This window comes from Myotis lucifugus, unplaced genomic scaffold (genome assembly GCF_000147115.1).
Source record: "Myotis lucifugus unplaced genomic scaffold, Myoluc2.0 scaffold_32, whole genome shotgun sequence".
In the NCBI taxonomy this organism is placed as follows: Eukaryota; Metazoa; Chordata; class Mammalia; order Chiroptera; family Vespertilionidae; genus Myotis; species Myotis lucifugus.
Genome location: NW_005871080.1, coordinates 5,759,560 through 5,777,212, shown reverse-complemented (window position 1 = coordinate 5,777,212; position 17,653 = coordinate 5,759,560). Strand labels below are relative to the sequence as shown.

General features: G+C 37.9%; 1 protein-coding gene and 1 pseudogene across 1 annotated transcript in view; both read left to right on the top strand.

Moving 5' to 3' along the window:
- The first annotated feature begins 1,751 nt into the window (after positions 1-1,751).
- The window catches only part of KYNU (kynureninase), a 94,440-nt gene continuing 78,538 nt past the window's right edge, over positions 1,752-17,653 (top strand). The window contains exons 1-2 of the mRNA XM_006086876.3: positions 1,752-1,836; positions 8,466-8,647. Of these exons, the coding sequence (XP_006086938.1) occupies positions 8,479-8,647 (169 nt within the window). The 5' untranslated portion in view covers positions 1,752-1,836; positions 8,466-8,478. The remainder of the gene's footprint in view (positions 1,837-8,465; positions 8,648-17,653) is intronic.
- LOC102418845 lies at positions 12,036-14,343 on the top strand (annotated as a pseudogene).

The following is a 17,653-nucleotide window of genomic DNA, read 5'->3' as shown; positions in this document are numbered from 1 at the left end:
TTTGATCGTGGTTTTTATAACTAAAAGGGCATTCATCAAAAGATCAAAGTTTCTTAGGCAACTTTTGTAGCTGGATAATCAATGGGTCTGTGCTGCCTGTCACTATTTAAGCCAATTAAGCAGACAGGGTTGAGTCATATATGAGCAGTTATTCCAATACTGCTGACAGTGTGGTGGAGCAGCAGGTCATCCACAAAAATCTGCTCTGCAGCCACCCATAAGCCAGCTGCTTAATTAGGGTAGAACAAGAATGACACAGGGGAAGCAGGGATTACAGGAGTGGGGAAGTAGGCAATTCGGGCTGGGGTGAGACTCCATTTTTTGGACAACAAGGTTGCTAATCTTTCCATGGTAATAGGCAGTTCTTGAATGAGAAAGGACAACATTCGAAGGTTGACTCCCAGGTTCTGAGGGCATATAATTCCCAGCCAGGTTAGAATGTCCTTTCTTTAACAAACACAAGGCAGTCATGGTTAACGGAGCATGATTAATATTTCCCATAACTACAGCTAGTCCCCAATATTCTATTTCTGCCCCTAACACTTTCAACATGATTTAAAACTCTTTTTCTTCCTTGATTGTCTTGTTGACTGTCCAGATTTATGATCTAGGAGTTTCTAAAACACACACACACACACACACACACACACACACACACACTGGCAATAAAGTATATTTAGAACCTATTTTAAATGTTTGACTAAAATGTTTATCCATTAAATGTCAAACGCTGCCTTCAACATGGAAGCTCACGATGCATTTAACAGTGGGTTTCTGCTTCAAAAGTCCAAGTTCCCTTATCTGCAGAGTTTGGAAAGAAATTTTCTCTAGTGCTTAATCTACCAAAGCCTAAAGCAAGGAAGGGATGCAAATTTTGGGATTTGGCTCCTGGCCAAACTCCTTAGTTCAGCTCACACACAAATGAGGATACCCTACTTATTATTTATTACTAATAAATAATAGAGGCCCAGTGCACATGAAATCGTGTGCAGTTAGGGTCCCTAGGCCTAGCCTGGCCTCGGTTGCATGGCCTTTGCCACCTTGCGATGCTACATGAAGCTCCCCGCCCCAGGACACTTCGAGAACCCCACAACTGCTCTGCAAGGCTCCCCCTGCCCCTCGGCTGTTCGCAAAGCTTGCTGCCACCCCACGGAGCTTGCCACTGGACGCTCCACAAAACTCCCCCTTCCCCGCACCTTGCGACTGCTCCACGAAACTCCATAGTCCCAAGACTGCTTCCCGAAACTTGCTGCCATCTGGGTGACTGCTCCGCTAATCTCACAGCCACCCCGTGAAGCAGCCCTCCACTGCCGCTCAACAGTCCCCAGTCCCACCCCGCCGCTAGCCACCCCCTCATGGTGACCAGCTTGGGAGCCATGGGAGGTGGGGGACCGAGAGGTGCTCCATGCACTTCATGGTGACAATTGCCTGTTCGGTCATGATGGCACCTAGCTTTTTATATATATTAGGATAGGATATAACTCACAGGCCCAGAGATCTGTATAGTTTGAGGGCAAGGAAGTGTTTGCTGAAGTCTAAAGGGCAGAGCTGCTTTTAGGAAAGTGTCCAGGGCAGAACTCCTAGTATTTGAAACAGAAAGCAAAAGCAGCATTTTGCTTACGTGTTTGTCTGTGACTGGAGATTTACAATCGCTTTGATGGGGTGGAACTAAAATAAGCTCACAAATTCCCCACAAGGTGGAGTCTGAGCAGAAGTGCCTTGAATTTCTCGCTCTGAGGTCTGGTCTAGAAGTCTGTAAGGAACTCTTAAGAGCTTTGTTTGGTGTGTGTGTTTAAAACACACCGGGAGCTGTGAACAAACCCCATCAGATTGCCGGTAAGCATTGAGACACTGGTATAGACTTTGTACACAAATATATATTCAGTGATTTTTCCAAACGGATATTTTCTCTGCTAATATCATTGTCATGATGCTTTAGAAGCTTCTTTTGCCAGGTTCTTCTTCCTTTTCCCCCCTCTAAATTATATTCATATAAGTCGTGGAATTCCCTAATGGCTGTTCCTTTAAAATTCCAGAGATCATTTCTACAGTTTGTAAAATTTTGTGTCAAATGAAGAGATCTTTACCAATGTAGTGAAAAAGAATTCATGTCAATAGTTCACTGAATTCACGTACTAAAATATTATTACTTATGATTAATTAAAGTTACTCCTCTAGCTACTTAAGTTTAAATGGCAAAATTAGATCAAAATTCATTCAATAAGTTGTAAGTCCTTCGTTTTCTGCTAACTCTGTAGTTGTCTTGTGGTACTTTAGTCATTAAATATTTATTTAGAGAAGTGAAAATGTCTATTTTTAAACAGGCTGCTTCTGTTTCGTTTTATGAAATATTTGCCTAAGAATAGAAAGTTGATACATTTTTTCTACATAGCAAGAAGTTTCTTTAGTTTGTATATTTTTCATTCTTGCTTTTATTTTTAAAAAGGTGGGGTGTTATTTAAGTAGTAAATTGGAGTAAATGCATTAATCTTATTAACGTGAAGATCAGCATGTAAGTAATATAATCTTAGATATGAAATATGCACTTGTGACAGTGATGTCATTCATTTCTCAAACAGTGATAGGACTAAAGACTGTTGCTCTATGAACATATATTAAATAACACTTCCCCCCAGGGGGACCTATCTAATACTTTCAACAATAAAGATTAAAAGAAAAAAGAGAACAGCAACAAAAAAACAAACAAATCCTCATAGACAGACAACAGTACAGTCATTACCAGGAGAAAATGGGGGTTGGGGGAGGCAGGAGAGGGTAAAAGAGGAATAAATGGTGACAGAAAGAGACATGACTTGGGGTGGTGAGCACACAATACAATGTACAGATGATGTATTATAGAATTGTACACCTTAAACTTATATAATGTCATTAGCCAATGTAACCCCAATATATTCAATTAAAAATAAATAAATAACATTTTCTTTCCCTCTTTCCCAATGAAAAGCTACACATTTTATAATTTGCTTAGCAGTTTCTAAACTTTGAACCCACATGTGCAATTTGCTCAGTTCAGGCGTGATACCTTAAACGCTGTAAAGATTAACCACAGGGTACTCATATCATCTAGTTAACTATTTAACTTTAGACCCATGGGTGACTAGAAGATCCTGAGTTCCAAACTGCATAGAAACAATTGTTATGATCATAATTTTTTTAGCTATGAAGTTTTAGCTGTCTAAATAAAATTGTGAAAATAAGATTTATAAAATTGCAGAAGCTAAGTTGAGGGTAAAGTGGCAATTTTCATCACAAAGTATTAATATTGAAATATATTACAAGAATATATTTTATCTTCTTATAAAGTACTTCACTAATTTTATTTTATTTTAATCATGATTCTCTGAAGAAAGTAATATTTAACTTAGTTTTATATAACATTGCAACACAAAAAGGTTAGGTGACTTGCCTGAGACCATCTGTATATATTTCCACCTTCTTCATAAAATTAGTACTAAAAATGTAAAACATAAGCTTGGAGTTCTGTTTAACTTGATTTGAATTTATTTCAAAATAACAGCATGTCAATTTATTTGCAAAGGTCAACTTAAACAAAGCATAAAATTATGGTTTACAAAGCACTAATTTTCTTAGCTGGTGGGTTCAATGCAGAATTAAGCAGCAGTTATTATCCTATATATGAAAAAAAGGGTAATATGTTCCTAATGGTGGAACAACTGGGAATGACAGGTCACTATGATGCACACTGACCACCAGGGACAGATGCTCAATGCAGGAGCTACCCCCTGGTGGTCAATATGCTCCTACAGGGGGAGCTCTACTCAGCCACAAGCTGGGCTGACAGCTGCAAGTGCAGCAGCGGTGGTGGGAGCTTCTCCCACCTCCTCGGCAGCAATAAGGATGTCTGACTGTGGGGAGTGGGCCTAAGCTGGCAGGTGGACATCCCCCAAGGGCTCCCAGGCTCCCAGAGGGATGTCTGACTGCCAGCTTAGGCCCAATCCCCCAGGGAGCAGGCCTAAGCTGGCAGGTGGGCATCCCCTGAGGTGTCCTGAACTGTGAGAAGGTGCAGGCTGGGCTGAGGGACTCCCCGGAGCGCACAAATTTTCATGCACCTGGCCTGTAGTGAGTTAATAAATTGCTTCCTTGTAATAAGGGGACTGTGATATCACGGCACTAAATGCGAAGGGTTGATTACAAAGAATTGATGGAACCCTGGAAGTGTAGCTAAGTTGATTAGAGCATCATCTCTATATGCCAAGGTTGTGGGTTTAATCCTTGGTCATGGCACATGTAACAGTCAATCAGTGAATACATAAATAAAGTAGAACAACAAATTGATGTTTCTCTCTCTTTCTCTCTCTCTCTCTCTCTCTCTCTCTCTCTCTCTCTCTCTCTCCCTTCTTCTCTCTCTCTCTAAAATCAATCAATAAAATGATAATTTAAAAAGACTAGATGGATTCATATCCTGTGATGCTTTGTAGACTGAGTACAAGGTTGAAACAAGAAGTAAAGAGAGGTAAAGGGAATGGACTGAAGAAATAGTAAATAATAACAATAAATTAGGGAGCAAGAGGCAGGTAAAAATAAAGTGAAAGATTCAAGTCTTCAGCCAGGAATTTTGCTCCGCATATCCCACCCACATGCCATGGTGCAGGCAGCACCAATGACTCAGCTGCTCAGACAAAGTGTGGTCCCACAGAAAAAGCTTTATTATCTTTCTGTTTCTGTTTTTACTCTGTTTATTCCAGAGTTTAGTCCTCAAATGGGGGAAATTATGCTGATCCTGCAGGATTATTACAAGGACTGAATAAAAAACAACTATAAAGAGGCTAATGAATGAATATTAATATTTTTTAAATAAGGAAAGTTGAATTTTACTGGGATATAATGGTAACAAAATAATCTGTATATTAATTTAGGAACCTCATTTAGAGTTTAAAGTTAGCCACAATGAACCCTCAAAATGATGATTCCAAAGAAAGTCCAAAATATAAGACAAGCTCTCTTGAAAGTATTTCTGAGTCTCATTGAAGTGTTTCTCTATCCCCATGTAATTGGAATAGGAGAGGGAGACCCTCTAGTAACATGTAATTTGTCACATCAAATAACTCACCCAGCTATTTTGTGTATTCTTATTAAACTGCCAACTTAGAGGAAAATTCTATCTAAAAGGCACTGCTCAATAATAGGGTGACTATAAAGATAAGATTCAGCCCCTCTCCTCCTCCCCCACCGCCAACGGTAGAATACAGTTCAGTAGGTAGACCAGCAACTAAATCAAGCTGCCCTAAGTAATGGGTTTATAGTAAGACACACTCGATAGTAAGGCAGAAACACAGTTCATGGGGTTTTCAGAACAGCAAGGCAGGCAGCCTCCCAGGCCTTCCACATACTTTGTTGCATGGAAGGATTCAATGAGTCTCCAGACTGACTTGTCCTGTCATGCTCTCAGGAGCAATAGCTGTTCCATCCCCAACTATTTTTTTAACAGATTCTTACTGTTGGAATCATTTCGTGCTTTAACAACCATTGGTTCTGTATGACTCTCAAAAATGAGTCACCCATGACAATACACCTTCTATACTCTACCACTTTATTGCTTCTCTCTCTGATTCTTTTAAATTTTGCTCCTGTTTCTTACTGACTGAAGAACTATATCTCACAGCTCATTCCTGAATGAATTTGATTACATGCTCGGCTAAACACCGTCATGATTGTTTGGCCAGAGCTTTCACAGCCAATCATTCACAGGCCATTGACGAAACCATTGTCTTTAGTGGGTCAAGTGTCCAGGAGAAGTCTAATTAATGATGACCAGGCAATTGATAATGTTAAGTGGCAGAATTATAGTCATCTCTACCCAGAAAGCAGTTTCTTTCATCAGAAAAATATAGGTAGAGACCCATTTAGAATCAAGTTGTCAGCACGACAAGCATGTTTGATCTTTCCCATCCACATATATATCTAAATAAATACAGTACCTGACAGAATGTATTGTTTATTACTAGATGTGTGCTCATAAGTTTTATAGGTGTTCAGAGGAGGAAAGACTACTTTAGCTGAGACACCATGGCAGACCTCAAGAAAAAGGCACATTGGAGCTAGAACATTGAAGGATGACTAGGATCTGAATATGTACAAGGGGAAGCGGAACATTTTGGGGGAAGGGAAGGAAATGGCATAAGAAAAATCACAAAGAGAAAATTTCATGAAGAGAGCAAATAATTTATATGGTCAGATATTGAAAGAACCATCAAGATCAATGGGGAAATCATTGGCTTTTGTTCAAAACCATGAACTGCAGCAACTGAAAGGCATTACTGGCATCAAAACGAAAAACTATGCTCAGGTGAAGCTTAGTATCCTTATCTGGGAACATAAAGGATGGCTCATCAGGGAGGACCATTGGCAACTGAGAAAGGAAGAGGTCAAGTAAGCAGAAGAATGTAAGCTTAGAGGATAGGAAGAATGTTTGTTTTACTGGCATTGTATAAACTCAGACATGTTATTCTTTATTGCCTAACACTGTGTGTGTTAGGATAAGAGGAAAGAGAGTGAAGATTGGAAGAAAGATAATTCAGTTGGTATTCTAGATCCTTATCTATGTTTGTTTAGGTTGGTGCCTAGGAATTTTAGGTCTTCACTACACTCTATGAGTTGAAAAATATCAAACATATGTCTTCTGATCCAATTTTCCCTTGAGCTTAAATGTTCAAGAGCCAGCTTGAAAACTTCTTGGATGGTCAGTATTTATCTTAAACTTAACATGTTCTAAATAGAACTCTGATTTCCCTCCTCACAATGTTTCTTCCCTGGGTATTTCTTTAGGAATTTCTCCCAAAGCTTAAAGTTATCTACTTTCCTGTCTTTACCATAGGTTTTCTAGATTTTTGTTCCCAAAATATATTATTAAATCCAGATATTTCTCGCTACCTTTCCCCTCACCACATTTAAGCTACTGTTATTATCCCCTGAACTGTTAAAATAGCCTTAATTTACCTCTCAGTTAAACAATAATTCACCAGAGAGCAGAAAAGGTGATTTTTATTTAATGCAAAATGATATCATATCATTTTTCTACTCAAGATATTCCAATGTTTTTCCATTTAACTGAGAAAAAATATCTAAACTTTATGGCCTTCCAAGTTCTTCATGAATAATTTCTGCCAGTGTCTCTCTTGCATCATAGTCTCTCCCTCCCCTTAGTTCTCTTAGTCCATTAGTTGAACAGGTCAGGTCCTCAGGGCCTTTGCACTTGCTATTATTTTCCTCCAGGTCCAGCTCTTCTCCATAACGTGATTCAGAAGTGACTCTATAGCCTTGCCCTAAAGAGGTACACTTGACTATTCCATACCCCAGTGACTCTCTATCCGTTACTCATAGATCTTGAAACTATCTGCTATTACACAATTTAATTATTTTTCATTCTGCCTCCTAAAACGTAAACTCCACAAGAGTTACTACTTATATGTTATCTTAGAAATTGCTGTTCCACCAGTGCATGGTGCAACATGATAGGCGCTCAATAAATATTTATTGAAAAAGAAAATGAATGGAGGAATATGGAAGCAAAGACAGGCAAAAGTGTACATAGGTCAATCAAACTAGCCTGAGGAAAAAACACTTTTTCTCTCAAAGACTATTCTACTCAATTTGAAAAAAACTAAAACTTTGAGAAATATAGAAAACATAAAATTTGTGTGAAGTTTAAATATGAATTTAAATCTTCATTGTTATTTATCCCCTTCAGAAAGATGAAGTTTTCTTTCCAAAAAGGTGGGGAGTGTTCAGTGATGATTAAAAGGAGTCGAATGTGGTTTCAAGAAACACCACAAAGTCCTGTTTTGTTATATATACTAGTGAAAGAGGTGTTTCTCATTATTAATAGGAAGTAGGCTTCTTTGGTCATCATATGCCAAAAAAAATACTGATATTATTTAAAGTAAAGCACCCTTTTTATCAACATCATTTCATTCACAGTAAAGAATTTATTAAGGTTATACTGTATATATCTCCATAGTTTTAAAACTATCATCAAAGAGTCACTGAGGTGGGCTAGTGCAGGTGGGATAGGGAGAAGGACAAGCCAGGTGGGGTGCTGTTCCCTACACTTTCCCAAAAGCATCTTTAACTGTTACCTTCTAGTGTGGCATCTAGAGGAAAAGGTGAAGTTATTTATATATGTTAGACAGTCACTAATTTGGTTCATTTTTCCATAAAATAAAAATAAAAAGAGCGAGCATTTATTGAAAGTACCATTGCCTAATTCAAACCTTACAACATCCCTAAGGGACTATTCTTTTTTGGTTTGATACATGAGAAAAACTCAGGCACAGAATTTAATGCTATTCAGGTAACAATATTATTTCTGAGGTTGGGAAGATGGGGCTCTTAGTTAAAAACATAAGGTGTTTTACTCAAAGGGCTAATTTTCTGCAGAAAATTATGGCGGCTTTATTATTTTTCATTTCTGTTTTCGTTTTTAGAGAACAACTTGTAATGGAGCCTTTACCTCTTGAGTTACCAGCTGACACAGTGCAACGCGTGGCATCTGAACTTCGATGTCTCCCTACAGATGAGAGGGTCGCCCTCCGTCTCGATGAGGAAGACAAGCTGAGGCACTTCAGGGAGTATTTTCATATTCCCAAAACGCAGGATCTCCCTCCAAGTGAGAATTCTAGAAAAAGCTTTATTTTCCTTAATCAATTTATTAATCTATTTTTGTTACTGCAAGTGTTTACCATAACTCTTTGAAAATCATTGTTCCATTATATAATAGAGCCATTGCAATTGTCTGAAAAACAGCAGGTTCCCCGTGCTACTAAATCAACTTGTCAGCCTACCCTAGTCTCAGATGCCTTATGTTTCCTCTCCTTTTCGGAACAAAATACTTACAGGGTGCTTTTACTGTCATCTACTTCTCTGAACAATAGATTGACTGAATGAAAATTATAGGCAGATGCATTTACTTGTTCTCAAAGCACTTTGAGCTTAAAACAATTCCTTTCCAGTATATTATTACAATATCTTTGATTTTACAACACCTAGTTTATAGCATGATACTTGCCTTAGGGAAAATGTCTTTTTGGGATTTGGTATATTAGGAGGGATTTTATGTGAATAAGAGCAAACAAAACAAAACAAAACAAAAAAATCAATGATCAAGAAATGAAAAATTAAAAATAATGGAGTAAACTGACTCTGTCCTTGGTTAGGGAGATGTTCTGTTAAAAAAACAAATCAAAAAAACAAAAAAGCACACAACAAAACACAGCCCACCCAGTGTGGCTCAGTGCTTTGGTGTTGACCTATGAATCAGGAGGTCACAGTTAGATTCCCATGCATATGCCTGAGTTGCAGGCTCAGTTCCCAGTAGGAGGCCTGCAGAGACAGTTGATCAATGATTCTCTCTAATCATTGATGTTTCTATCTCTCTCTCCTCTCCTTTCCTCTCTGAAATCAATATATATATATATATATATATATATATATATAGCAACTAAGTAGCACAGGTATTAAAATATAAAGCAATTTTTCATATTTGGCTTTGCTCCATTTTACTTCAATGAAAATGGCTACTAGGTTGAATGGAATTAATCCACCAAAATTGGTTTCACATACTTTACAATAGAGTCTAATTTCCTTTCTTCTTGAGATTAAGTGAGGCAGATATAATTTTGGATATTCATAACCCAAGAGAATCAGCTAATATGATTTTAGGGTGATATTGAGTCACATAGCTGTCTTAACTGACTTCTTTGTTATTAGGTAACACATGGTGGCACCCTGTAGAATTACAGGATGATGAAATAAGAGAAAACCTTATATCTAATTTAAAGTTGCTGAATATCAATTGAGAAACACATGGATACAAAGGACAGCTACATGAGACTGGATAAAACAGGGCTGCAAGTGAAGTGTTCTGAGATCACAGCAGAAAAATCTTCCAGGTCTTTAGAATCTAGAACAGCAGTCCTCAACCTGTGGGTTGCTACCCCTTTGGCGGTCGAACGACCCTTTCACAGGGGTCGCCTAAGACCATCCTGCATATCAGATATTTACATTGAGATTCATAACAGTAGCAACATTACAGTTATGAAGTAGCAACGAAAATAATTTTATGGTTGGGTCACAACATGAGGAACTGTATTTAAAGGGCCAGAAGGTTGAGAACCACTGTACTAGAATGAAAGGGCATTTTTATCTGAATCTTAAGGGATGAAAAGAACTGTTTTGTGTGAAAATGAGGATGTTAAATCTAAGACTATTCTTTCAGCGATGGGAAGGAAGGGGCGCTGTGACAGAAGGGGCACCGTGACATGCAGCACATAATGTGGAAACTCTCACAAATAACCATGACTCAATTGAGACAAGTGAGCTCTGGTGACCTTGCCCCAGTGTGCTCTCCATGGGCTGCCTGAGAGATTGGATGAGGTGCTGCTTGAGGGATGAGAGCAGGATGCTGGAGTGCCACAGAGCTGCAGGTCTTCTTCTCTGCGTGCAGCAAGAACGATATAGCTCAGCAATCAGTGCTCTAGAACTTGATGGCATTTACTGAAAATTGTCATTTCCTCACAATTAAATGCAATTGATTTTACTCATTTTCATGAGTGACAAGAAAAGCAGACACAACAAAATAAGCAAACAGAAATAGTAACAAAACCTTTCCAGTAAGGGTGGGTGGTGGTATTACAGAGAGAAGGAAGAACATGGCAGGAGCACTGAGGAGAGAAAGTGGTCCATTGTGCCTTCAGGTTGGGCTGAGTTGTCTGGGGGAATGATGTTAAATAACGGCCACGTCTAGTCACACACTTATGAGCAATGACTATTTCCTGGACACTAGAGGCGATGCAGTAGGGGGTGGGTGTCTTTGACTTTCTTTTCTTAAGAGGCCTTTATTCTATACAATAGCATTAAGGATTTGAGATAAGACCCAACCCTGAATTTCCAGGAATAAAAAGCTGTTGAAATAAAGGGGTACACAGAAAGTTAAAATGATATGTCGTATTTTTTTTGTTTTTTTCTGTTACTGAACCTAACACTTATTAACTAACACAATTTTCATCCTCATGTTGAGTCACTTTCATTCAACAAATATTAATTACCTTTTCATATTCTCCCACTCCCAGCTCAATAGATTCGCAGCACAAACAACTAACAAGTCATAATATTTGCCTTGGGATCCACTGTGATCTGAGATTGCTGTGAATTCCTGGCTCTAACTCTATAGTTGGGTGAATTTTGAGAAGCAAGTAGTCTTTCAGAGCCATAGTTCCTCCATGAGGAAAAGACAAATGTTGCTCAAAAATGTTTAAGGTCTTACAGAAAAGGAACATTAGATTATGTAAAGTGAGCCTAAAATAGGGCCAAAATGTTATTTTGACCTTTGATTGCAGACCTTTAACTCTAATGGGAATTGTTAATATCAGATCAACACAGGACTCTTTTACTAAGCTTTGAAATAAATTAATCAGAACCCAGGTAGAGATAGCATTGTGCATATAAATATTTAATTGTACTGAAGAATTGACCCTGACCTAGCTGGTTTGGCTCTGTGGTTGGAGCGTTGGCCTGCGGACTAAAGGGTCCAGAGTTCAATTCTGGTCAAGGGTAGGTACCTTGGTTGCACACTTGATCCCGGACCCGTCGAGGGGTGTGCGGGAGGTAACCAATCAATGTGTCTCTTTCATATCGATGTTTCTCTCTCTCAGTCTCTCCTCCTCCCTTCCATTCTGTCTAAAAAAAAAAATCAATGGAAAAATATCCACAGGTAAGGATTAATAAAAACAAAAAAGAATTGACTCTAGTATCCTGATGATAGGTATAACATTAGTTTTAATCAGATATCCAATAGCAAATAACTAAGAATATTACAATCTTGGATAAGTTATTGCTTATTCTTTTAAAATAAAAAAAAGAAAGAAGTTGAATTGACTCAATAAAGAATTTAGTCTCTCCGCGCCTGGTCCCTGCAGCTCCCCTGGCACCAAGCTAGGGGAGGTGGAACCTCAGAGGGAGTCACCTGGGTCAGTACTGACCATACGACAAGGTTCCCCATGGATGAGTCTAGTGCAGGTACTACACAGACAAGTACTTGAAACAAGGTGCTTCTAAAAGAAAAGCAGAATTAGAAGAGACTATGAGAAAGAAGTCTGAGTTTAAGAGAAAAGCTCTACATATTGTAGAAGAGAATATCACAGAATTCTTAAAGGAGTGTGGGAGGTTTATCACACTGGCTCATTACAGCAATATCGTGGATGAATGTTTTATTATCAAGCTCTGTGGTTAGCCCTTATTGTCACAAGAAGCTAGGAATTGTACCAAAACAGAGAGATAACATGTCTACCCAAACCAATAAGGTCTATGAAAGTATTTGTGCAACAATCTTTGTTATCAAGCATCTAAATTTTGTGAAGCACAAATTCCTAAAACTGCAGTGTGGGTTCGAGAAGAAGAAAGGCACCCTGAGTTTCATCTGCTAAAAGAAGTACAAAGTGGCCGTTCTGGACAAGAAGTACAGTTATGCAATAAGGCCATTAAAACACCAGATCTTGGCAATCCTGGCCATTTTGTGAAGCAGTATGAGCCTAGTTGTTCTAGAACTCCAAGTGATATTGTTAGTGATAATGAGAAAGACTTTGTTTCCTCCATTCTACCAGGAAACAGACCAAATGCAATGGGTAGAAGGCCACAACTGATCTCTCTCACACACATACAAACACACACACACACACACACACACACACACACACACACACACAGCATTATGAAAAAGAAAGCTGGTCAAAAAACTGACTTCAAGCAAGAAAACAAAGAGCAAACATTATTAGATGTTATTGAGCAGTTAGGCAATTGCAGATTAGATAGGAGAAAGCTGTTGCTTGCGACCTTCTTTTACAGAAAGTAAATATTCAGATGCCTTCAAATAGTCCTTTACCAGAAAAATTAGAAGCTTCAGAAATTTCTGAAAAAAAACACACAATAGTTCATAAATAACTCTTGGTGGGCATAAGTAAGAAAAGTGCTGAGCATTTTAAGAGAAAATTTGCCAAATCAAACCAAGTTTGGTTAGCTTTTAGTTCAGTGCCTGGAGTTGCAAGGGTAAACTTCAAGTTCTGAAGGAGACTTTGATTGAGTGGAAGACAGAAGAAACTCTGAGGTTTTTGTATGGCCAGAATTATGTGTCTGCGTGTCCGAAACCCTCTTCAGCCCCTCTGGCTAAAGAAGAAGAACCTGATGATGACACAGTCTCTGACTCAGACAGTCATTCCCCTGCCTTGTGGGACTCTGAGGACAGCTTGGATGAATTTTAGGGTCTCAGATAACAGCCATTAAACTACTGCCAAGTTATGAGAACTTGAAAAAAGTAACTGAAACATTAAACCTAAGGATCAGCTCTAGCCAGTTTGGCTCAATGGATAGAGCGTCGGCCTGCATGTGAAACAAAGGTTCCTGGGTTTGATTATAATCAAGGGCCCGTACCTTGGTTGCAGGCTCCTCCCCGACCTGGCCCTGGTCAGGGCTCGTGCAGGAGGCAACCAGTCGATGTGTTTCTCTCACATCAATGTTTCTCACTGTCTGTCCCTCTCTCTTCCACTGTCCCTAAAAATCAATCGAAAAATATCGGATTAACACACACACACACACACACACACATACACACACACACACACACACACATAAATCAAAGAAACACCTAAGGATTGTTGTTTTATTTTTATTTATCAAATATGCTTTTATTGATTTCAGAGAGGAAGAGAGAGAGAGAGAGAGAGAGAAACATCAGGGATGAGAGAGAATCATTGATCAGCTGCCTCTTGCATGCCCCACGATGGGGATCACAAGCCCACAACCTGGACATGTGCCCTGACCAGGAATTGAACCATGACCTCCTGGTTCATAGGTCGATGTTCAACCACTGAGCCATGCCGTTTGGGCTGAGGGTGATGTTTTAGTAGAAGAAACCACCAAATCACAAGACTCAGCAGAGCGTGATCCCACCTTTCCACGATAGATTCAAGTTCTCAGAAACAGATTAGAAAACACATTGTACTTGCAGAAACGGAGTAAAGATTGCCTGGACATTTGGGGCCTCTTCAGATTGCATTAGGAGATATTTGCACACAACTTAAAAACCTTGTCCAAACTTTCAGATTAACACATATAAATATTATATTCAAACCTGTAGAATGGACCTTAATTGCCTTGGTGTTGCTGTCATTACTGACCCCGACTCTTGGCATTTAGACTCATTCTCAGGAAAATATGGTGTTTACATACCTTATGGCCATCCTACTTGAAGAATTACATTTAAAAAATGGAGATCTTGAAATTTTAACCATTATATTTAGAACCAGCTATTAACCAAAGTGGTATAATACACAAAGAATAAATAGAAAATGAACTTCTATATACCATTTCCAGAATTCTAGCCACAATAACAGTCTGATGGTGACTTTTCCATCTTTTTTTCTCCCCCTCCTTCTTTCAATTAATCATGTTTAAAAAAATTCTTAGCTTGCAGACTATACAGAAACTAATCGTGGGCTAGAATTGGCACACAAACCATAACTTGTCAACCCCTGGTCTAGCACGCTATAAGTAGATTGTGGGATCACACTACAAATGCATTTTTAACAGTAGAAGGAGCTGTCAATCTGTTTTCCAGATTAGCTGAAACATTTTTCATTGCTGTCAGCAATGTGTGAGTGCCTATTGTTCCCCATTATTACTAGCAGTTGGTATTGTCATATTTTTGTTCTTTTTTTAATTTTTTTTGTTCTTTTTTAACTTATTCTAATGTGTGTAGTAATATCTTATTTGGGATATTATATGCATTTCCCTAATAGCTAATGAAATTTAGCATTAATAGTTGTATGAGATTGTGAACTACCCACATATTTTCTTTTTTTAAAAAAATGTAGCTCTGGGATTTCTTAAAAACCTATTGCACCCCACTCTTTCATCTTTCCTTCTAGTATTTCAATGATACAAATGTTATGATTTTGTATATTGGCATAACTGCCATGTTCATTTTCTTATAATCTCTCTCTCTGTTTTTTAACCTCTGATGCAGAGATTGGATAACCGCTATTGTTATGTCTACAAGGTCATTGATTCTTTTCTCTGCCATTTCCATTCTGCTCTTGAGTCCTTCTTGGAATTACTAAAAAATTTATATATTGTATGTTTTTAAGTTATAAAGTTTCAATTTGTTTCCTTTTAAAATATTTTACTTCTCTGCTGAAACTTTCTATTTTTCATTCATTTAAATAGTAACTTTCCTCATACATTAGGATTATAATAGCTACCTTAAAATCTTTGTCTGATAATTCCAATAGCTGTGTTATTTGGGGGTTGGTGTTTATTGATTCTTTTCCTGTCAGAGATGTTGAGATTGTTCTAGTTCTTATGTTGAATAATTTTGAATTTTATCTATATATTTTGAATATTCTCTTATGAGACTTTGTGTCTTATTACATCCTATGGTGAATGTTGATATTTTTCATTTCCTTTGGTTTATGTTAGCACCCAGTCTACCCAGATAAGTTTAGTCTGCAAGGATCTGCCCTGCACATAGACCACTTAGTCACCAACTTGAAATCTGGGACCAGTTCTCAATGTTTTTTTACATTGTTTAGGGTTAGATACATTCAAGCATAGTTCAGGGTGAGCTCAGGAGTTTATGTACAACTTTATATGATCATTTTCTTAAGCTCCCTCTTTGCAATAGGCCTAAAACTTTCCTGTTCCCAGAGGCCCGCTTTCATTTTCCTCTGGTCAGAAAACTAAAATATAGTGTACACATGTTGTTATTCACTCTTTGTGACTATACTTGCTTCTGGTAAGGCAAGAGGGCAGAGAACAAAAGCAACCAGAATTTTCCTACGTTCTTAGAACTATCCTTCCTCTGGTTAGAGAGAAATGCTTTCCTTCTCAGTGGTTTGAGTGTATGTGCAGCTGCTACTGTTACAACTGCCACCACTGTCACAGGATTGACTGGTGATTACCATGGATGATCACAGAAAAAAACTGATAGAAAAAAGAAAAAAAACTAGAGTAATTTACTCACCCTCTCTTTATCTGGCCCTTAGTAATTTTCTAAGGGCCAGATGTGGGAATAGTGGGCTTCTCTTGGAGCACTTACAGTCATATAATTTGGGGTTTCAGGCTGTCTTTGAAACCAAGACAGGAGCAATTTCTCAGAGGTGGAAACAAAATAAAAAATTCAATGTCAGATTCTGGTGGCACTTCAGATTTTGGTTTTCTCCCTTTGATAAACCTACTGACATTTGTATTTCAGACTTCGCAGATTCTAAAGTGCTACTCAATGAATTTTAGTTACATTTATTGTGTCAGAGTGGAGTGTGCTCCTCCAGGTCAAGTTGTGCCTTGGACTTCTCTGAAATATAAAAGACAAAAAATAGCTTTTCGTAGTTAAAGAGAAAAAAACGATTAAATTGAAATTATACTAAAAAAGAAAAAACACTTATTTGAAAATATTTTTTTCAAAAAGAAGAATATGTTTGTAAGCTAGTTTTTCATTCTAATAACCAAATCCAGAATTGGTCCTTAGGAATTGTGAGATGCAGTGCTGTATGTGTCATTTAATAAAAGTGATAAGTTCTGGGACCAGTAGTTTGCTTCTGGACATTATTTGTCTACCGATAAAATTTGGACCTACTTTTTCAGAGGAATATGGTCTCAGAGATTTATAGACATAAACATCAACCCTAATTAATTAGTATTCCAAATCACCAAATTCAACTCAGTATTGACAACAACAACCAAGACCCAAGCACATTAGTATCACAAGCACTTAGATTGTAACAATTTTACAATTAGCTCTTATCCAACAAATTCGTATTAGGTGCTTATAATATTCTTGATATTACCAAGGCTCCAAATAATCAAAATACAAATGAAACAAACACAGCTTGAATCTTTATGCTTCCCATTACTAATTGCAATACAATCAGCAACAATTTCATGTTCACCAATCTGTAAAAACATTGCATATCTTTAACAAGGGTCTTTTCTTTTCCTTTCTTTTCATGTTTCTTCTTTTTTTCTTGTTAAATTTGAGAGTGAAATCCTTAGATTTCTCAAATGAGCAGTCATAATATGTTGGAATTTTAGCCTAGGATTTCTAATCAAAGAACACTCTAATAAAACACCTAAGTCTACTTGTCAATGGCCTTTAAATGAATGGGCTTTCATTTGTTTCATATTTATATGGAGGAAAAGATCTCTTAAATATAAATTCCCTTACATTTTTAAAAAATACATGTTTCTATTGATTTCAGAGAGAAAGGGACAGGGAGAGAGAAATAGGAACATCAATGATGACAGAGAATCATTGATTGCCTGCCTCTTGCATGCCCCCTACTGTGATCAAGCCCGCAATCCAGGCATGTGCCCTTGACCAGAATCAAACCCGGGACCCTTCAATCTGCAGATCAAAGCTATCCACTGAGCCAAACCGACTAGGGTTCTTCTATATTTTTAAGCAAAAAATATGAAAATCTAGCAGTCACAGCAACCAATCCCAGAATAATGCTTACCAAGGTAACTTTTGAGAAACCAACTCTTCCTTACATCATAGATCTAGGCTTTGAATCAGTTTTGCTTCTTTTTTTTAATATATTTTATTGAGTTTTTACAGAGAGGAAGG